Genomic DNA, 20,824 nt, shown 5'->3' on the forward strand with positions numbered 1-20,824 from the left:
GTGATGCCAGAGCACAGGCTGGGTGCCGCCCTGCGGGGCAGCTGCCTGTAATTTTTGGCCAGAGGAGCAGCTGCCTTTTAATCAGGACATCTTAGGTTTTTTTGTTTGTTTTTTCGCTGCTGCCAGACCCCCCCATTAAGGAGGGATTCCTTCCTGCAGGCAGGGAAGGTGGGGTTCAGTGCTCTGCCCTGCTCCTTGCGGGTCCCTCCCATCCCCAGGGACCCCGAGGACCGTCCTGGCTTGTGGCAGCTGCCTGCAGAAGCTCGAATGCTGCCCAGAGGAATCACCCTGGCTGGTGCCCAGTCCTTGCCTGGACTTTCAGGAAGTGGACAGGGACGTGTGTGGGGGTTCTCTGGGGTGGGACCCCCAGGGTCAGCTTCCCCTCCAGGAGGGCGGGGAGAGGACCCTGCTTCCAGCTCCCGCCCCAATCAGGCCGCTGCTTCCGCCCCCTCCTCCTTGCCTGCACTCCCTGCCCAGTGGGGTCCCACTGCCCCGCCGTGAACCCTCTCCTGCCCCACCGCGGGCCAGCATCCCCCTCCCATGACGGCTGCGTCTCAGATGAGGGTCCCATACATCAGACGCGTTTGGATGTGAGCCCCGAGGGCTGGGTCGACCCAATTCTGCCCTCTTGAATTCCCAAGGTTCATTTCCCCATAAGCCTGAGGGCTTCCCCTGAGCAGGAGCCCATCCCCCCACCCAGAGCCGGACACTCTCCAAGATGACATGCTGTGTCCAGCTGACCAGAGGCTGGGGAGCCCAGCACCTCAGAGACAGGGGGCGGGGGCACATCCTCCATTCTGGGGGTTCCCCACGGGGCCGTGACCGATGCAGAGCTGTGATCTGCCGTTCCCGCCCCTCGGGCATCGGGCAGGAGTAGCTGCCTCCTGCTCTGACCTCCCGACTGCCACTCAGCCAAACCACTTCCGGGTCAAGTGACCATTGGCAAGTCGGTTACCTTCAGCTTCCTCCCGTGCGGCAGGGCCACCCCTTCCCATCCCGGGAGTCACTCCCCAAGGTCATCGACAGTCTGCACAGGCCCCGTTGCATCGTCCGGGAGGTCCCGACCTGCCTCCGCCCAGCGCCCGGCACCCGCTAACGCCCGGGTCTCTGCCTCTCCCTTCCCCAGTGTTCAACTCCCTGGACATGTCCCGCTCCGTGTCGGTGACCACGGCCGGCCAGTGCCGCCTCGCCCCGCTCATCCAGGTCATCCTGGACTGCAGCCACCTCTACGATTACACGGTCAAGCTGCTCTTCAAACTACACTCCTGTGAGTCGGCCGAGGCTGTGCCCCGAGAAATGCGGCCCCTCAGGCCCCGGGCTCCAACGGCACTCGCCTTCCCGTCTGGCTGTCTGGGCCTCTCCCGGGCCTCTGTGCTTCCGAACAGAACGTTTCATTGCCTCAGGGAAAAATGGGAAATTCACGAACTAGAGCTGGCCCGGCCTCGCGCCTGAGTCCCCGGCCACCCCCTCCCTGGGCTGTCTGTGTGGCAGGGACTCGCCACGTGCTTTTGTGAGGTGCTAGTTTCATGCCGCGTGTGTGGCCTCCTGCTGCGGGCTGTGTCGGGCCTGCAGGGTTGGGTCTGCGCGGTCCATCTGGCATGGGTGGTCCCTGGCCACTCTCTCAGGTGGTCACCAGCAGCCCCCTGTATTGCAGTGTGTGGGAGTAATGAAAGTCCAGGAAAGGTGAGACGTACGTGGGCATAGCCAGGCCACCTGAGTGTTAGCCAGGCCGTGTGGGTGTTAGCCCGGCTCAGAGTTAGGCTGCGTGAGTACTGGCCAGGCCGTGTGAGTATTCAGCTGTGAGTACTCGGCTGCGTGAGTACTGGCCAGGCCGTGTGAGTGCTGGCCAGGCGTTGGCCAGGGCACCCTCCGTCTCTAACCCCCTCGGTCTCCCCCTCCTCTGATCCTGCAGGCCTCCCCGCCGATACCCTCCAGGGCCACCGCGGCCGCTTCCTGGAGCAGTTCACCAAGTAAGCAGTCCCGCACGGCAAGGACCCCCCGGGCCTCTCCTGCACCAGCTGATGTCCGGGGGAACGGGGGCCATCGCTCGCTCTCATGTGCTCATCCCCAACCCTGCCTGGACCCCTCCAGCTCTGCTGGGGGTGACCTGGGGGCCCCAGGCACCAAGGCCCGAGTGTTGAGCTGCTGGACAGTGTCGTGGGCTCCTGAGCGCTGCTTGGGAAGCCCCCCGAAGAGAAAATCACTGAGGGTGCAGAGGGTCTGTGTCCCAAGGCGGTGGGGGCAAGAGCGGGGCTCCACGGCCAGGCCCAGGGGCTGCTGTGTGTTCCCCAGAAACCCCCAGAAGGCTCGGGGAGAAATCCACTCCCTCCCCGCCCCCTGCCGCCCCTGCCCTCCTCAGGCCTCTCCTGCCTGGCCGGCTCCTGGCCCCCCAGGCGCGCCCTCTTAACGCCTCGTCTAATCGGTCTTCAGCCAGAGCTTGGTCCCGTGCTTAAGGCTCTGCCTTGGGCCTGGCCAACTGGGGCTCAATCCTGGCACCAACTCTGGTTCCCTGAGCCCTCCCGGAGTCACCCCCGAGTCCTGAGCACCACCAGGTGTGGCTCCAAAACAGAGAGCATCCCCTGAGACCCCAAGACATCCAGGGTGCCCCACCCTCAGAATAAACCAGAACAAGTGCTCAGCCCCATTCCCTGCCCCGAGAGGGGGGTCCCTGGAGGGACCCTTCAGGCGCCCCCAGGCCCCTTGTGAAAACAGGCCCCAAGTGAGCGGTGCCCGTGGCATCACAATGACTGCCCGCTGCCCAGGAGGCCGTCTCCGGGACACTGGGCAGTGGGCTGGGGGGTGGGCAGCCGGCCAGCGCCCCTCCGTCTCTCTCCACCTCTAGGCTGAAAGATCTCTTCTACCGCTCGAGCAACCTCCAGTACTTCAAGCGGCTCCTCCAGATCCCGCAGCTGCCCGAGGTCAGGGGGTGCCCAGGGCCCGGCGTCTCTCGTCGGGGGCTGGGCGAGGGGGGTGGAGGGGCGGGGAGCGGAAACCGCCTCCTTCTCTTCAGAACCCCCCCAACTTCCTGCGAGCCTCCGCGCTGTCTGAGCACGTCAGCCCCGTGGTGGTCATCCCGGCCGAGGCCTCGTCCCCGGACAGCGAGCCCGTGCTGGAGAAGGATGACCTCATGGACATGGACGCTTCCCGGCAGGTGTGGCCCCCAGACCGTCCGCCTGAGGTGGGGCGTGGCCGCCGAGGCCCGGCCTATGCGCTCCGGCCCTTATCCGGCTCGAGGGGATGGGGGGGGCAGCCCAGTGCTCCGCCAAGCCCCTGCCCTGGGGTCCCTGTCCCCCACCCACCCTGACTCTCCCGGCTGTGCTGACTGCCCGCCCCGGCCCCTGCGGCCTCCACAGAACGTGTTTGACAACAAGTTCGACGACGTCTTCGGGAGCCCCTTCAGCAGCGACCCCTTCAATTTCAACAGTCAGAACGGGGTGAACAAGGACGAGAAGTGAGTCACCGCACGCACACGCCGGGCTCAGCCCCTCGCCTGGGAGGGCGTGCCAGGGCCTGGGGGCCCGGGAGACCCTAATAACAACAGCCTGTGAGGGGCGGGGCAGCGCTCAGTGGCCCTAGGTGGACGCTCGAGGGAATGTCCCAGCTGAGGCCCTTCCCGCCCTGCCCACCCCCCTGCTCGCGTGGACAGCAGAGGCCGGGCAGCCCAGTGGAAGGCGCACGCGTGTTCTGTTGCAGGGATCACCTGATCGGGCAACTATACCGGGAGATCAGTGGCCTGAAGGCGCAGCTGGAGAGCGTGAAGGCGGAGGTAGGCGCGGCCCCGCCGAGCCCGGCCACCCCTGCGGCTCCCGCTCACTCGGGAGGGCCGTGTGGGAGCCACACGGGGGGCCGGGGGTGGAGAAGGCAGGATGTGCATGTGCCCAAGTGCCCTGGTCTGAGGGGCGTGACCGACGTCTGCCATTGGACATGCCTGAGGAAGGGCCCCGAAGTCCAGTTCCTCCCGGTCCTCTGGGTAGTCACCCCGGGGCTGTGCCCTCGGGCCCTTGGCACCTAAACACTTCATTTGGTTGGCCCAAATCACCAGGAGAGGTGCTGGGCCTCCCCAGCGCTGAGCACTGCTTCGGAGCCCCCCACCCCCAAAATAGTCTTATTCCTGAGCTACGCCCTTGTCGGTAACTGGTCCCACCTGGCGGTGACGCCATAGCAGAAATCTTTCTCCCAGGGGGTGAGGGGGATGGGACAACTGGGGCCGGACCCCCAGGGTCGAGTGTGGAATCTGCCGTGGTGATGCCCGCAGACACTCGGCCACTCTCTGGCCCCGACCGGCAGCCCCCCTCAGCTGCTCCCAGCCATCCCCCCCCACAAGCCCAGCGCCCCCTGCCCTCGGGGCCCGCAGTTGGGGTGTGGCCTGCGGGAGGGACCACAAGCTCCACACTCTGGAGCTGGCCTGTCCTTATTCACCGGGTCGGACGGCTGCTGGGCCTCGCCCCCAGGGTCAGCGCACGGTGCTGCAGCTGAAGGGCCGGGTCAGCGAGCTGGAGGCCGAGCTGGCCGAGCAGCGCCACCTGCGTCAGCAGGCGGCTGACGACTGCGAGTTCCTCCGGGCCGAGCTGGACGAGCTCAAGAAGCAGCGAGAGGACACCGAGAAGGCCCAGCGCAGCCTGACGGAGATCGAACGTGAGCGGCTGCGGCTCCACAGCCCCGGGGTGCTGGCTGGGGCTGGGGGAGGGCCCTGGGGGCCTCTCTGTCCCCACAGCGCTCAGGGCGGGCAGCTGCCATCTCTGGGCACGGGGGGCGGGTCCCCACTGGGGGATGGTGGAGAACCCAGTGCCGGGGGACAGAGATGACCCTAACCCCTCCCCACGCCCCAAGACAAGTGAGAGGAGGAAGAATCAAAGAGGTCACATGACAGGGAAGCTTCCAGACTGAGCGGAAGCCAGATGCTCTGAAGCGAGACAGCCACATCATTGGGAGCAGGGAACTGTGTTTTGACAGTTTCCCAGATGGGGCTTATTCAGGATTTCGGAAGGAGAAGAAAATACGAAATTATGCAAAGAAGGTTCCGGGCCGGGAGGGTGGAGAGTGCGGTGGGGAAGGCTCTCGCCTTGCACAGTCCCCAGCACCCCAGGAGACCCCCGAGCCCCGCCAGGAACCAGCCTGAGCATCACGGGCTGGGGCCCAGCCCCCACCCACCCATAAAGATGCAGGGGAGTGGGGATGAGGGGTGTCTGGGGACACTGGCGTGGTGCCTCACGGGGCTCTGGCCCACAGGAAAAGCCCAGGCCAACGAGCAGCGGTACAGCAAGCTCAAGGAGAAGTACAGCGAGCTGGTGCAGAACCACGCCGACCTGCTGCGCAAGGTGGGCCCCGCCCCGCCCACCTGTCCCCTTGGCTTGTCCTGCTCCCGGAATGGCCCTCGGGCGTTCTGTGTCCAGACGCTGCGCTTCGAAGTTCTGGAGGGAAACGGCCCTGCAGAGTCTCATGCACCATGTTCCCACCCCGTGCTCCGTGCTCCCACCCTGTGTTCCTATGGTCCATGTTCCCACCCTGTGCTCTGCGCTCCTGTTCTGTGCTCTGTGCTCTCATTCTGTGTTATCACCCCGTGCTCCATGCTCCTACCCCATGCTCTGTGCTCCCTGCTCCTACCCCATGCTCTGCGCTCCCTGCTCCTACCCCATGCTCTGTGCTCCCACCCCGTGCTCTGTGCTCCCACCCCGTGCTTTGTGCTCCCACCCCATGCTCCGTGCTCCCAGCCGTGCTTTGTGCTCCCACCCTGTGCTCCATGCTCCCACTCCGTGTTCCCACCCTGTGCTCTGCGCTCCTGTTCTGTGCTCTGTGCTCTCATTTTGTGTTCTCACCCCGTGCTCTGTGCTCCCACTCTGTGCTCCATGCTCCCACCTTGTGCTTCGTGCTCCCACCTTGTGCTTCGTGCTCCCACCCTGTGCTCCGTGCTCCCACCCCGTGCTCCGTGCTCCCACCCTGTGCTTCGTGCTCCCACCCTGTACTCCGTACTCCCACCCTGTACTCCGTGCTCCCACTCAATGCTCCCACCCTGTGCTCCCCGTGCAGAATGCCGAGGTGACCAAGCAGGTGTCGGTGGCCAGGCAGTTGCAGGCAGACGTGGAACGAGAGAAGCAAGAACTGCAGGAGGGCTTACAGCGCCTCAGTGAGCAGGCCCAGAGGAAGGTGTGTGAGGGGAGGAGGTGACGGGCGGGGGCAGGCTGTGTCGCCTTGTCAGGAGACCCCCGTGGGCCTCCCATGGGCTTCAGCCGCAAAGCTCTGCACCCAGGCCCTCAGAGATTCAGGAGGTGGTGGAGGGAGGGGCTGCAGCGGTAGCACAGCGGGAGGGCACTTGCCCTGCGTGCAGCCGGCCCGGGTTTGAGCCCCGCTACCCCACATAGTACCCCCAAGCCCCGCCAGGAGTGTCCCTGAGCACAGAGCCAGGAGTGAGCCCTGATCCCCTCCAGGTGCTGCCCCCACACAGAACAAAAGCAGGCCCCACGTCTGGCGTGCCGTGCCGTGAGGCGCTGAGTGAGGGGCGGGAGGAAGCCCCGCAGGGACAGACGGGCACCAGGACCCCACGGCGGGGTGCAGCTTGGGCTCACGGGAGTCGGCGCCTTTGAGGTTGAGGCGGTGGCCGGGACCCAGTGGGGGTCTCGCTCTTGGGCGTGTGTTCTAAGAACTGTGTTCTTAGCTTGGGCGTGGCCTGCGTGTGTGGCCCAGTGCAGACCCCCTCTGTGTAGTGGAAGTAAGGCCCACCACAACACAAACTGTGAATGCGTTTGAATGTTTATTTTTTTTTCTTTTGCACTATTTCTTTATCCATTTTGAATGTTTTTTTGTTTGTGTTGAGCCATACCATGCTCAGGGCTTGCTTCTGGCTCTGCACTCAGGATTCACTCCTGGTGGTCCTCGGGGGACCATATGGGATGCCGGGGATCGAACCTGGGTCCGTCTGTGTGCAAGGCAAGCACCCTACACACTGTATTACTGCTCTGGCCTTGTTGTTTTTTAAAAACTTTTGAACTAAAAAAAATTATGATAAAAACAATTCGGACTGAAGAGAGAATGTAAGGGTTTACGGTGCTGCCTTGCATGCCTTGCACCAAGTTTGGTCCCGGCACTTTGTTTCTCTTTGATGCTTAAGGTTCCCTAGCACCACCAGGTGCAACCCCTGAGTACAGAACTAGGAACTAACCTTCGAGCATTCCCAAGTGTGGTCCTACCACCACTACCCCCTACCGCAATAAAAAAAATGGCTGCAGAAATGACTCTGAGGCCGAGAGAACATGTTTCGTGTTCAGAAGCCTTGAGTTCTACCCCGCCGCGGCGTGATCTCGAGTACCACCGAGTGTGGACTCAGAAAAGCAGCAACAGGGGCTGGAGTGATAGCACAGAGGGTATAGCAAGTGATAGCAAGGCGTTTGCCTTGCACATGGCTGACTCGGGTTTGATTCCCAGCATCCCATATGGTCCTCTGAGCACTGCCAGGAGTAATTCCTGAGTGCAGAGCCAGGAGTCAGCCCTGAGCATTCGGTTATGACCCAAAAAAAAAAAAAAAAAAGCAGCAACACAGAAAATGAACTTCCTAAGGCCACACCAACGGAAAAGATCACTTAGACAAGAAATGGTGCAGGGAGATGGCTAAAAGGGCTGGGGTGCGTGCCTCGCAGTCAGCATGTCCCTAAGTTTGATCCCCAGTACTCCCCAGCCCCTGAACCCCATGAAGGAGGATCCCCAGACACAAAAGAAAGTGAAAAGGGGGATCATTTGGAGACGGCATTTTTGAGTCAGACAGCGGGAGTTGGGGGTGTCTGGGTCAAAGGTTATTTCCATTAGATCATAGTCAGGGAAAGGGGGTCTCTAAAACTTCCTGCCTTTCCATTTTACTGAACAGGACGCATTGGAGGGTTTCTCACTCCTCCTGGCCCCCTAACTTTTGTTTGTCTTGTTTTATTGGGGGGCACACCCGGTGGTGCTCAGAGGCTATTCCTGGCTCTGTGCTCAGGAGTGATCCCTCGTGGTTCGGGGATTTAGACCTTGAACTGGGGTCAGTCACATGTAAGTCAAGCAGCTTGATAGCGTCCTCTGTTCTCTCTCTGTTGCCCCAAATTCTTGTGAGTTTAGAGAAAAGACCTCAGGTCTCACCGTTGGGCTCCAAGAATTTTTGGAGATTTTTTTGGGGGTGGAGGGCCCCGCACCCAGCTGTGCTCAGGGATCACTCCTAGTGAGTCTCAGGGAACTGGAGGGTGCTGGGGCTTGAACCCAGCTCAGCTTCATACAGGGCCAGCCCTGCCCGCTGTACTATTGCTCCGGCCCCTCTAATATTTTCTTTTGTTTGGTTGGTTTGAGGGCTGCACCCAGTGCTCAGGGATCACTTCTGGTGGGGCTCGGGGGACCCTAGGGAATGCTGGGGTCAGACCTGTGTCGGCTGCGCTGCACGGCAAGGGCCCTCCCCGCTGTGCGACCGCTCTGGCCCCGGGCTTGTCTCTTACAGACCCAAGAGCAGACTGAGGTTCTGGAGAGCTTGAAGCAGGAGCTGGGCAGCAGCAGGCAGGAGCTCCAGGCCCTGCAGAGCAACCTGCAAGAGTCCGCGCAGGTGAGCACTGCCCCGCCCCCCCATACACACACCTGGAGTACCCCCGGGGTGGGGGAGCGTTGTGGCTGGAGACCGAGAGAATGTGAGACCCTCCTGTTCCGTGCGGCCTCCTGTCGAGGCGCCAGAGTTGACTCTCCCAGCAACCCCCACTCCCCCCCTGTGCTCCCCTGTTACAGTCTGAATCCAAGTGGACAGCCCAGATCGCTGACCTCAAGATGGAGCGGGACAGCTTGCTGGTCACCGTGTCCCAGAAGGATGAGGAGCTGCATGTCCTGCAGGAGGAGCTGAAGCAGACCCAGCTCCAGCTGGCCAATGCACAGGCAGGTCCCGCTGCCCGGGGTCCAGCTCGAGTCCTCCAGCCTCGGCGGAGTCTGGCAGGCTGGATGCCCAGGGGAGGCGTGAGGGGGTTCTGGGCATTGCTGTGATTATAAATCAGTTTGGTTTGGGGGGCCCGCAGGGACATGAGGGAGCACAGGCTTCTTTTCTGCCCGAGAGGCATGTTCCGAGCGTCCCTGGGCCAGCCCAGTGTGCGCCTGTGCTTTGGGGACATTGGGGGGAAGGGAAGAGTGGGGGGAAGAGAGGGGCCAGGGTCTCCCTGGACTTAGTTGATTTAAGGTGCAGGGATCCTGGGCTGCCACCAGGGGGCACTGTCTGTGGCCGCCAGAGCTCACCCTGCCAGGCCCTTTCTAGGACTCTCTGAGCCAGCTGGCAAGGGACCAACGGAAGAAACTCCTGGCGGAGTCGAAGAAGGCGGCCGAGCAGGTGATCCAGGATGCCCTACGGCAGCTGGAGGAGCCCGAAGTCGCTGGCAGCTGTGGAACCGCAGGTGCTGCCTCCTGCCCGTCCGTGGGCCTGAACTGTTTGCCCCCAACCTCGGGGGAAGGGGGCGGGTGAGGGGGCTCCTCGGGCCCCACCGAGTGTCAGAAACTCCTGCCGCCCCAGATCAGCATGTCAGCGCCTCTGAGGCAGAGAATTTTCTTCTTTTCGTTTATTTTTGAGCCTCACCTGGCGATGCCCAGGGGTTCCTCCTGGCTCTGTACTCAGGATTTACTCCTGGCCGTGCACGGAGGACCCTGTGAGATGCTGGGGATCGGACCCGGGTCAGCAAGGCAAAAGCCCTCCCCTGCTGTCCTGTGGCTCAGGCCCCTGAGGCAGAGTTTTCTAACTGTTGCCATGTGGTTTGAGGGTCCCGCTGGGTGGTGGGGGAGGAGGAGGAGGAGCACTTGGGCCGAGTCCAGGGGCACCTGCCCCGGAGCCCCCAGCGTAGACTGAGCTGTGGAGTGGCCGAAGGAGTGTGACCCTCCCCCATGGGTGAACGGCATGTTCTGTGCCAGGGGGTGTAGTTGGCCCGCCCCCCCCACCCCGGTGAGAGAGGAGCAATCTTCTGTGTTTGCCTTTTAATTGGGGGAGCGGGGGAGACACCACACCTGCCAGGACTCAAGGGCTGCTCCCAGGGTTGGAGCGATAGCACAGCGGGGAGGGCGTTTGCCTTGCACGCAGCTGACCCGGGTTTGATTCCCAGCATCCCATATGGTCCCCGAGCACCGCTTAGGAGTAATTCCTGAGTGCAGAGCCAGGAATAACCTCTGTGCAATGTCGGGTGTGAGCCAAAAAGCAAAAAAAAGGGGGGGGCCTACTCCCAGCTCAAGGCTTGGAGATGGCTCCTAGGGGTCCTCAGGGCCCACGTGGTGTGGGGACGGACCCTGGTCTCCCCTGGCCTGGGCTCCGTGAGTGAGTCAGGATCTCGGCCAGTGTGGCCTCATTAAGTGGCAGCTGCTGTCTTTGCACCACAGTTGACCTGGGACTGGACACTGTGCGTGGAAGGTGAACTCGGGGGTCAGTAGAGCCCGAGGTGGAGGTGGGGGTTCAGAGTGATGAGGGCTGCGTGGACGGGGCCCAGTGGGCAGGGGAGGCAAAGCTGGGTCTTAGGGGGTTTTGTTTCTTTCTTGGTTTGGGGCCACACCCGGCTGTGCTCGTCAGAGCTTCCTCCTGGCTCTGGGAGAGACTCAAAGGGAAGCAGCAGCTCTAGGCCCTGAGCTTAGGGCAGCCTCCCGGGGGCCCGGCTGGGGTCACTGGCCCGGGCGAAGCCCGCTGGGGCCCTAGGCATCAGCTCTGCCCTCCCCCCACCGTCTCCTTCAGATCAGCTTCTGGCCAAGACCAAGTCCGTCTCCAACTGCATTGAGCAGCTGGAGAAAAGCCGGAGCCAGTTCCTCTCCTGCCCCGAGGGTGAGAAAGGCGGGAATGGGGTCTGGGGACCCGGGTCCGCGCAGTGCACCGAGGGGGAGTTTGGGAGTGCTCCAGCATGGGGGCGCTGGGTGGCGGGGCTTCCTCTGCACAAGGAGGGGTGCATGGCACCAGCAGGGGGCGTGACTGATCTGTCGCATGGCCCGGCAGATATCAGCGCGTTCCTCCAGTCCGTGACCCTCCTGGCACACCTGACCAGCGACACGGTTGTCCACGGCAGCTGCACGTCCCTGCACGCCCCCCAGGAGCCTGCTGACTGTGAGTTCGATCCCCGTAACCCCACAGGGTCCCCCAAGCACTGCCAGGAGTGATTCCTGAGCACAAAAGCAGGAGTAACCCCTGAGCATCACCGGTGCCACCCCCCCCCAAAAAAAAATCAAATACAGGGTTTGGGGTGATCTGCTTGCCTTGCATTTAAACAACCCAGGTTCAGGCCCTGACACTACCTGTCATTGTCCCAGCCCCCACCCCCATCCTCCTTCTGTGTGTAACCCCAGAAGTCCCCAAGCACCACCAGGTGTGGCCTTGGGGGACCCACATACTGCCGGAACAGCCCCAGTGGCTCTCAGGAGCCCCGGCACTCGGAATCACCACCCTGACTGGCCAAAAATCTCCGGGAGCTACCCTGTCCCCCAACATTAGTTAAAAATAGTCAGGGGCCAGGGCTCTAGGTAAGCAGGGTAAACAAAGGTAAACACGCAGGGGTGTTTGCCTTGCACATCGCTGACCCAGGTTCAATCCCCGACACCCTGATAGTCCCAGCAGTGACCCTGAGCGCAGAGCCAGGAGTCAGCCCTGAGCATCACCGGGTGTGACCCCCAAACAGAAAGAAGTAAATAAGTAGAGTTGGAGTTGCGGGTGTGGCTGAGGGGAAGAGCTCGAGGGTGGCAGGGGTGCAGCCCCGTGTTTGGTCCCAAGCATGCCCCCCCAGACCCAGTCCCTAGGCTCTGAGAAAGGAACCAACAGGACGTTCACACGCCGTGCCCGTGTGTGCCCGCAGCCCTGACGGAGGCCTGCAGGCAGTACGCCATGGAGACGCTCATCTACCTGGCGTACCTGGACGGAGAAGGGACCCTGGCGAACGCCGACAGCGCAGCCATGCAGACGTGCCTCAGCCGCATCTCGGCCATCAGCGAGGTAGCGCGGGGCCGGGGAGCGGGACTGTGGCACTCTCGGGGGTCCCACTCCCTTCCCTGCCCACAGCTTAATCGCAGAAAGGGCGCGTGGGAGCTGGAAAACCACCACGGGGCGTCCCTGGTGTTCCAGTGGCTCCGGGCTCGTGGCTTATGTGGGTTTGTATGTTTGATTTGGGGTTTGATCATGTCCTCGGTGGTTTTTGGGTTTTTTGTTCCCCCCACTCCCCATTTTGGGCCACTCTCAGCTCAGGGTTGACTTTTGGCTCTGCTCAGAAATCACTCCTGGTGGTGCTCAGGGAACCATATGGAGTGCCTGGGATTGAACCGGGGTCAGCCACATGCAAGGCAAATACCATCCCTGTATGGTTCCCCAAGTGTCCTACCACTGTGCCGTCTATCTCTCCAACCCTTGTTTGTTTGTTTGTTTTTGATCTGGGGCTACACCTGGTGTTCGGGAGTGTCCCCCAGTTACTCCGCAGTGCTCCAAGGACCAAATGAGGTGCTGGGGATTAGAACTGGGGTCAGCCCTGTGCAAGGCAAGCACCTTCTGCACTGCAGTACTGGGGCAGGGGTGTTTATCTGGTGGACAGCTATCTAGTATCCCAGGAATCGTGTTCAGCATTCTGTGGGGACAGATTGGATATGGTCCTTAAGGGAAAGAAAAATAAAGCCAGGGGCTGGAGCAATAGCACAGTGGGCAGGGCGTTTGCCTTGCACATGGCCGACCCGGGTTCGATTCCCAGCATCCCATATGGTCCTCTGAGCACCGAAAGGGGTGATTCCTGAGTACAAAGCCAGGAGTAACCCCGGTGCATCATCATGGGGTGTGACCCAAGGAAAATTAAAAAAAAAAAAAGAAGAAGAAAGAAAAACAAAGTCAGTCTCACTCCCTCCCCCCCCTTTTTTTTTTTGGTTGGGCAGGAGGTGGGTGTGGCAGGTCACACCCAGCAATGCTCAGGGGACCATACAGGATAATGGGCATCGAACCCAGGTCAGCCAGGATTAAGTCAGGAGTAAACCCTGAACACTGACAGGAAAAGTATTCATCGAGAATAATACAGCTTCGGTGCAGTCCCTTTCAGAATCACTGTGTCACTGTATTCGATACGCCAAAAACAGTGACAATAAGTCTCACGATGGAGACGTTACTGGTGCCTGCTCAAGCAAAACCCTTTCAGAATAATCACTGGAAATCAGAATAGCTATATGAGCCCTCGTTCCACTCTCTGGTGAGTATCACAAGATACAGAACCACTAATTCAGAAAGATTCTTGCGTGCCCATGTTCATTGCGGCACTATTTACAGTAGTCAGAATGTGGGAATAATCCAGAAGGCAGTGACAGATGAGCAGACCGTATAGATACACCACAGAATACCAAATTACAATAGTTTTGTTTTGTTTTTTTTCTTTCTGGTGGAGGGGGCCCACCTGGCAGTGCTCAGGGCTTACTCCTGGCCCTGCACTCAGGAACACTCCTGGCAGTGCTTGGGAGGCCACATGGGATGTCCGGGATGGAACCTGAGTTCGCCACATGCAAGGCCAGCACCCTCCCCACTGTACAATCGCTTCGGCCCCTGGACGATGTTAACCAGAGACGAAACCTTGGGTTTTGGGCTCCCTGGATGTGAGTTAACGGTGTCGTGTCAAACTACTTAAGTCAGAAGAAAAGAAACAAAAACCTCAGGGCCTGTCAGGTGTCCGAGGGCAGAGATGGAGCCCAGCAACAGAGCGGCGCCCCGTGAAGACGGACCCGGGGAGTCTGACACAGTGCGGCGGGGCTGGGCTCGTGCAGGAAGGGTCAGCAGTGGACAGATAGCAGCCCGCTGCTGGCAGATGTGGCATCTCGTAGGTCTAAACCGGAACAGCAACACTTACCAGCCACTCCTGCTGCTACTCAGTGTAAGATTTTCTTCTCCGACTTGCCTTTTCCTACAAGCTTGGTTCATCCGTAGACCGGAGCAGTGTTGTCCATACGTTCATTTCCGCTGCTCTGGGGCCTGACCTGTGTCTTTGCTCTTCCTGGGCTGTGTCCCCAGGAAACAGGCTCACGGGATGCACGCCCACTGAGCCCCGAGTGGGAAGACAAGTCCCAGAAGACCCATGTCGCTGGTTCCCAGCAGGTCAAGAGCAAAACATGTCAGTGTGCATATTGTGAAGGATCCACTCTGCATCTGGGGTGTGGGAGACACCCTCTCTGAATTGTTTGGGGCGTGGCAGGCCCTCTCTGAATTGTTTCTCTTGGAAAGCCGGGGCCCAGGGCGGAAGAGAAATGGACGCGGGCAGGACACAGGATTTCAAGGATATTGTGGCTGCAGGCCGGAATAGGACAGCAAGTTGGTGTTTGCCTTGCATGCAGCCAGCCCGGGTTTGATCCCTGGGATTCCCATATGGTCCCCTGAGCCTGCCGGGAGTGATCCCTGGGATTCCCATATGGGCCCCTGAGCCTGCCAGGAGTGATCCCTGAGTGCGGAGCCAGGAGTGAGCTCTGAGCATCACCTGGTGTGGTCCAACACCACTCCCCCCAGGAAAAAAAAAAGACCCACCTCCTCTGGGGGAGAAGGAGGAGGAGGAAGCACTTTCTCCTGACATCACTGTGGAAATTCAGCCAAATAAGCAGCAACTCCTCCTGTCTGATGAGGGGTGTAAAGTCCTCCCCCAGGGGCCAGAGCAACAGGACAGTAAGGAGGACAGGGAGGGCATCCCACATGGTTGCCGGAGCACCACCCGGAGTGATTCCTGATCGCCGGGAGTGATCCCTTAGCGCAGAGCCAGGAGGCATCCAGGTGTGGCCCAAAAACCAAATAAATACGTAAAATGGTCTCCCAGCAGGGCTGGCAGATAGTGCAGTGGCGAGGGTGCGGGCCTGGTTTCCGCCCCCCTGGATCAGACTCCCAGCATGCCGCGGGGGCCCCAGGGTCCCGGCGTCTCCAGCCTGAGCTCTGTCGCACCCTGGCCCTCGCCCCTGAAGCCAGTGACTGGGGTTGGGGTGCCGGCGGCGGCGGTGAGATGGCCACACCCGTGCACCCCGCCTCCTGCAGAGGGAGGCCCCAGAGTCCGTAGCCCCGTGGTGCATCCACAGGAGCTGCTGTCCAGAGGCCAGGACATCGTGCAGGAGGAGCTGGGGGACCTGGTGGACAAGGAGATGGCCGCCACGGCTGCCGCCATCGAAACTGCCACGGCCAGGATAGAGGTACCGCCCCCCTCAGGGCCCCCTCGGGGATCTCAGTGAGCGAGAGCCCCCAACTCAGGGTCGCTGAGGGAGGGGAAGGAAAAGGTCCGCGCCCCCAGCAGCGCTGGGGGACTGGGTGGGCGCCCCATACCCCTGGTGACATAGTCCAGTCCAGCATCCCTGCGAGGACCGTGGGGCTCCCTCGGGAAAGTTGCCTGTTTCTTCTGGTCAGCGTCTCGGGGAGCTCCGGCAGGTGGGAACCCCGACTCTCTTTGACAGGAGATGCTCAGCAAGGCCCGAGAAGGGGACACCGGGGCTAAGCTGGAGGTGAACGAAAGGTCAGCCTGAGCTCTGAGGGCCAAGGGGCCGGCGGGTGCTGCCTGCCTGGGAAAGAGGACACGGGGTGGGGGAGGGTGCAGGAGGCTCCCTCTCCTGGCCCCTCCCTTGTCCCTGCCCTGCGGCCAACCCTCCCCTCCTGCGGCAGGATCCTCGGTTCCTGCACCAACCTCATGCAGGCCATCAGGGTCCTGATCGTGGCCTCCAAGGACCTCCAGAGAGAGATCGTGGAGAGCGGCCGGGTGAGTGGCCAGGAGGGTGGTGGGCGGGCAGGGCAGCCGCCAGGGAGGGTTCAGAGAGGCTGTGTCTGTTCCCCGTGCTCCCTCACACCATCGCCTCCTCCAGGGCGGCCATCTGAGTGCAGAGCTGCCACCCTGGGCGTCCGCGGGCGCCGGGGGAGGAAACTGGGACCCAGCAGGTCCTCTGAGAGCAGCAGGCTCACTCGCTGGGTGTGTACCTGCTGGCCCCTGGCGGCACGGAGGAAGGTGTAAAGTGGACGGGTGGGGACTAGCAGAGCCGCCTGCCACCGTCTGCCCCCACGGAGACCGCTCGTGGGCAGCACGGACACTCCGCCGTGGCTTCCTCGCTGCTTGGCCTCCTTTGCCTTGCCTTGTATTTCCGACGGCAGCCATGAGGCCGGGAGGGGGGTAGTTGCCCCAAGGCAAGCGTCGAGGAAGACAGAGCCTTGTGGGGGGGACCAGGCAGGTGCTCCCCAGCCGTGAAGTCCTCCCAGTGCCCTTGGGAAATTCAAGCAGACGTGATTTCTGAAAGATTACACCTTGTCTTCGCCTTTCCTGGAGGCGACCAGAGTCCCCTAGGTCCCCCTGGCAGATTACGGCCCAGGACAGACGTCTGCACACAGGCGCGGCCAGCTCTGGACAGTACCTAATCCATGTGCTTTCTGCATGCACTTGGGACTGATGTTTTTGCCCCTCCTGATCTCGGAAGCGGGCACGACGGCGCTGGCTTCTCAGGGTCACATGGCAGCCCCCGGGAGCTGACACAGAAGCATCCGTCCAGAAAGGGGCACTGTCCGACTTCTCGATTCCCTAGGGCACCGCGTCCTCCAAGGAGTTTTACGCCAAGAATTCTCGCTGGACAGAGGGTCTCATCTCGGCCTCGAAAGCTGTGGGCTGGGGAGCCACAGTCATGGTGTACGTATCTGCAGCTCTGAACTCCTTGCCCCATCCCCCATCAATTTTCCTTCCCTGGGGAGAAATCTACTGCCACTCCGCAGCAGCTGCGACTTTCATGGGAACCTGGGAGTTTGACTGAGCAGCCCTGCGGGGCGGGGCATCCGGGGGCGGGCAAACGTGGGTGGGGCTTGGGTGTGGGCGGGGCTTTGTGTGGGTCAGGCAGTTCCGCTTGGGTCCTCCCTCCAAGGGAAGGCGTGGCCTCCATGGCCTTGACCTGCGCCTTGTCCTTGGCTCAGGGATGCAGCTGACCTGGTGGTACAAGGCAAAGGGAAGTTCGAGGAACTGATGGTGTGTTCCCGGGAAATCGCAGCCAGCACTGCTCAGCTGGTGGCAGCGTCCAAGGTAGGGCCCCCGCCTCTGTGGCCACAGTCCATGGACTGTGTGGCAGGTCCTAGGGCCCCAGATGGAAAAATCCCTCTCACAGGTGCCCCAGCCCCTCCTCCTAATAGCCCCGTGTCTGTCCCCGTGGAGCCCTCCCACACACCCACCCAGCTCACCCCACTCTTGCCGTCGGGGCATCTGCGGGTGCCTGCCAGGCCCACCTGATAAGCGGGGCCATGGGTTCAGGCTCCCCCAGCCAGGGTGCAGTCAGAGCCGGCCTTGCCACCCCTCTGCCCGCTCCACTGGCTGCGGGTCCCACCCCAGGAGGCCAATGCGGGCCTCTCCCTTGGGTTTGTACCTTTTAAGTTTCTGTTTTTGGTGCGGGTGTCTGTGGTCCAGACAACTGTGCCTACTCCTCACCGCGCACTCCTGCTGGTGCTCAGGGACCTCTCGTGTTGGTAGGGAGCAAATCAGGGTTGGTATGTGCAAGCCCCTCACCCCCGGGCTGGACTGTCTCCCTGGCCCGCCCCCTGGATTGGGTTGGGGTTTTTGTTCAGTTGGTTGCTTGGTTTGGGGCTCAGAATCGTACAGGAGGCCCCCAAGAGCCGTAGGCCTGTATTGTCTCCCTGGCCCTCGCACCCCGGGGCTTATGCTACTTGTTCTGGGCAGTCTTCTAGAGGAGCCAGGTATGGCGCTGAGGGTAGAACCTAGGCCAGCCGCCTGCCAGGCTAGAGCCTTCGCCCTGTGCTGTCTTTCCAACTCCTTCCCTGGGTTTGATCAGACCCAGGGCAGAGCACTCTGAAGAGCCCAACTGAGGGACCGAAGTGACGGGATAGCGGGGAGGGTGTTTGCCTTGCACGTGGTTGACCCAGGTTCAATCCCTGGCATCCCTCTGAGCCCACCCGGAGTGATCTCTGGGCACAGAGCGATGGGTCAAGCCCAGGGTACCCCTGTGCCCAACCCCCCCAATAAAAAGCCTGGTTGACTGTCCCTGATTGGTCCAAGCATCCGATGGCGCTGGTAGGTCGGCCAGCCCAAACTGGGAGGGGCCCCAGGCACGCCGAGAGATGCGGGTCGTGAGTCCCACCGCGGCCACTGCCCCGTCTCGTGACTCTGGCCTGCTCTGGCCCCGCAGGTGAAAGCCAACAAGGACAGCCCCAACCTGGCCCAGCTGCAGCAGGCCTCTCGGGGGGTGAACCAGGCCACCGCCCAGGTCGTGGCCTCCACCATCTCCGGCAAGTCGCAGATCGAGCAGTCAGGTAGGCGCCAGCCCCGTGCCGTGCCGCGGGCTCTCGGAGCAGGCCTGGCTTTGCCTCTGCCCATTCTTTTGGCGCCGAGGTGCGTAAGTGGGTCTTTCCCCCTCAGGATCTCGCTCTTGTTTTTCTTGTTTTCATGGAGGGAGGCCGTTTGTCCTGCGTGTCTGCCGGGCCGGCAGGCTGGCCTCCAGAGCCCGCACGTGGAGGCTGTCCCGCCCCCCGGGGCTTTGTGAAACCCTGCGATTTCTTTTTTTTCTTTGGGAAGAGGGAATGAGTCATACTTTGGAGCACGTAAGGGCTACTCCTGTCTCAGTGCTCAGGAGTCCTTCCCGCCCCTGCGCCCTGTGGCACAGTTGGTATCGACAGACACATTTCTCTGTCCCTCCTTTGCCACACACGACTGGAACACTCACTAGAGGGAGATTTTCCATTTGGCTGTTCACCTGTTTCCCGAGAAATTCCTCGGCCGGCCTGGCTGTCTCCGGGGAGCGGGGCCCGTGAAGGGCAGAGGGGGAGCCCCACAGTACCTGGGCGTGGGGTGAGCGGTGGGGCCAGACACATCTGACCATTCCTTCGTTTCCCCCCCAGCCGAGGACATGGACTTTTCCAGCATGACACTGACCCAGATCAAACGCCAGGAGATGGACTCGCAGGTGGGGACCCACTTCAGTGCCTCATCGCCACGCTCTGTGGAGACCGGGTCCCCCACGTAGTGACATCCCTGCAGAGGAGTCTGGGGAGAAGGGACTGCAGACGCCCTAGGGGCTCCGGGGTGAATGCATGAGGCAGGAGCAGCGGCAAGGCGAGGGGCCGGAGGCTGCAGCAGGAGGGACCACCCCAGGTTCAGTTCCTGACACTATCTAGGGTCCCCCACGCTGGCCAGGAGTGACCCCTGAGTGCCAGGTCAGGAGGAGGTCTGAGCATCGCCAGGTGCCCCGACACAGAGCCCAGAAACCTTTCCAGCACCTCCCTTCCATACTGAGCTCCACAGCCAGGGGGCTCATGGGCGCCTCGAGGCACTTCTGTGGCCCGCACCCCCGGTGCCCGCCTGGGCCCCCTAATCCCTTCTGGCGATTCTTCCCCGCCCCCCTGAGGCATGGGTCACCTGTGGCAGAGGAGCGTCACCTCCCAGGTCAGCTCCTAATGTTCGCTGCGCCTGGCCAACAGCCTTAGATGAGGGTGAGCCTGTCCCATGGCACCAGATTCCCGCCCGGAGCTGATCGGGGGCTGCGCGGCCACCTGCAAGCCACATCCCCAGCCCGACCTTGGCCGTTATTTTTTTGTATGTTTGGTTTTGGGTGGTTTTGTTTTTTTGCTTTTTGGATCACACCCGGCGATGCACGGGGGTTACTCCTGGCTCTGCACTCAGGAATTACCCCTGGCGGTGCTCAGGGGACCCTATGGGATGCTGGGAATCAAACCTGGGTGGGCCTCATGCAAGGCAAACGCCCTCCCCTCTGTGCTATCGCTCCAGCCCCTTGGCCATTATTTTTGTTCCCATCTTTCACTGCTCGCTGCTTTCTCCCCCGCCATGAAGTCCACAGGGGCCTGGTCTGTCTCTGCACCCTGGGGTCTCCAGCACCCATACAGAGCCCTGGACCTTGCAGGCGCACAGCCACACATTTTTTGAGTTAAGAAAAATAACGAGGCTGCGTGAGGAACCTAGTGATAGCCAAACACCGGGATGAGGGCCTGAGGGGAGGAGCGCTTGCCTTGCACGCGGCTGAACTGGGTTCGATCCTCAGCATCCTGTAAGGGCCCCCAAGCACCGCCGAGAATGATCCCTGAGTGCAGAGCCAGAAGTAACCCCTGAGCATTGCTGGGTGTGACATAAAAATGGAAACAAAACAAAAGCAAACACCGAGGGAATTGCAGTGAGCCGGGCCACCGCCTCCCAGTTGGGCGGAACCAGACGTCAGAGCTGGTTTCCAGTCAAGATGACTCAGCCCTAGGACTGTCTAGCCTGGTTCTTGTCCAGAGAAGGCCAAGGGGGGAAAATTTGGAACCCTAGGGCAGTTGGACAGTGAGAGGGCAGAGGGGTGGGCCGGGCCTGGGCCTGGGCACTGGGCGCCGGAGGAGAGATTCCGTCAACATCATGTTCTTAAGAGAAAATCACCTTCCTGCAGGTGAGGGTGCTGGAGCTGGAGACGGAGCTGCAGAAGGAGCGGCAGAAGCTGGGGGATCTCCGGAAGAAGCACTACGAGCTGGCCGGGGTCGCCGAGGGCTGGGATGAAGGTCGGTTTGTCGAGTCGGGCGCCAGTTTCCGGTTTCACTCGCCCACAGTGTGAGGAGGGTGCTATGTGAGGGCTCCCTGCCGCCGGGGCACCCTCCTGCCCCAGCCCTTGCTCACAGGGCATACTTCTCCTCTCTAATAACCCTTAGGGCGTTTGCCTTGCACGTGGCTGGCCTGGGTCCGATTCTCAGCATCCCATATGGTCCCCTGAGCACTGCAAGGTGTATTCCTGAGTGCAGAGCCAGGAGTAACCCCTGAGCATTGCCAGTGTGCCCCCTCCCCCAGAAGAAAAAAAGAAAAAATAATGAATAAATAACCCTCAAACCCAGACCCTGGAGCCCCGTTAGCCTTCGTGCAAGAAATTCAATGTCAGG

At 61.4% G+C, this 20,824-nt stretch overlaps 1 protein-coding gene across 3 annotated transcripts in view; it reads left to right on the forward strand.

Moving 5' to 3' along the window:
- HIP1 (huntingtin interacting protein 1) overlaps nt 1-20,824 on the forward strand; it is an 88,895-nt gene that overhangs the window by 64,215 nt on the left and 3,856 nt on the right. For 2 of the 3 annotated variants that reach the window (XM_055134695.1, XM_055134697.1), the window contains exons 8-30: nt 1,127-1,267; nt 1,913-1,970; nt 2,843-2,918; nt 3,011-3,151; nt 3,354-3,451; nt 3,694-3,766; nt 4,452-4,635; nt 5,230-5,318; nt 6,028-6,144; nt 8,456-8,557; nt 8,734-8,877; nt 9,248-9,383; nt 10,697-10,783; nt 10,952-11,059; nt 11,802-11,938; nt 15,019-15,129; nt 15,388-15,446; nt 15,593-15,686; nt 16,498-16,598; nt 16,877-16,982; nt 18,097-18,220; nt 18,806-18,870; nt 20,344-20,452. In XM_055134695.1, coding sequence (XP_054990670.1) covers nt 1,127-1,267; nt 1,913-1,970; nt 2,843-2,918; nt 3,011-3,151; nt 3,354-3,451; nt 3,694-3,766; nt 4,452-4,635; nt 5,230-5,318; nt 6,028-6,144; nt 8,456-8,557; nt 8,734-8,877; nt 9,248-9,383; nt 10,697-10,783; nt 10,952-11,059; nt 11,802-11,938; nt 15,019-15,129; nt 15,388-15,446; nt 15,593-15,686; nt 16,498-16,598; nt 16,877-16,982; nt 18,097-18,220; nt 18,806-18,870; nt 20,344-20,452 — 2,460 coding nt within the window. The remainder of the gene's footprint in view (nt 1-1,126; nt 1,268-1,912; nt 1,971-2,842; nt 2,919-3,010; nt 3,152-3,353; nt 3,452-3,693; nt 3,767-4,451; nt 4,636-5,229; nt 5,319-6,027; nt 6,145-8,455; nt 8,558-8,733; nt 8,878-9,247; nt 9,384-10,696; nt 10,784-10,951; nt 11,060-11,801; nt 11,939-15,018; nt 15,130-15,387; nt 15,447-15,592; nt 15,687-16,497; nt 16,599-16,876; nt 16,983-18,096; nt 18,221-18,805; nt 18,871-20,343; nt 20,453-20,824) is intronic. The other variant, XM_055134696.1, reaches the window with a different exon arrangement.

Source organism: Sorex araneus, chromosome 4, assembly GCF_027595985.1.
Source record: "Sorex araneus isolate mSorAra2 chromosome 4, mSorAra2.pri, whole genome shotgun sequence".
Lineage (NCBI taxonomy): Eukaryota > Metazoa > Chordata > Mammalia > Eulipotyphla > Soricidae > Sorex > Sorex araneus.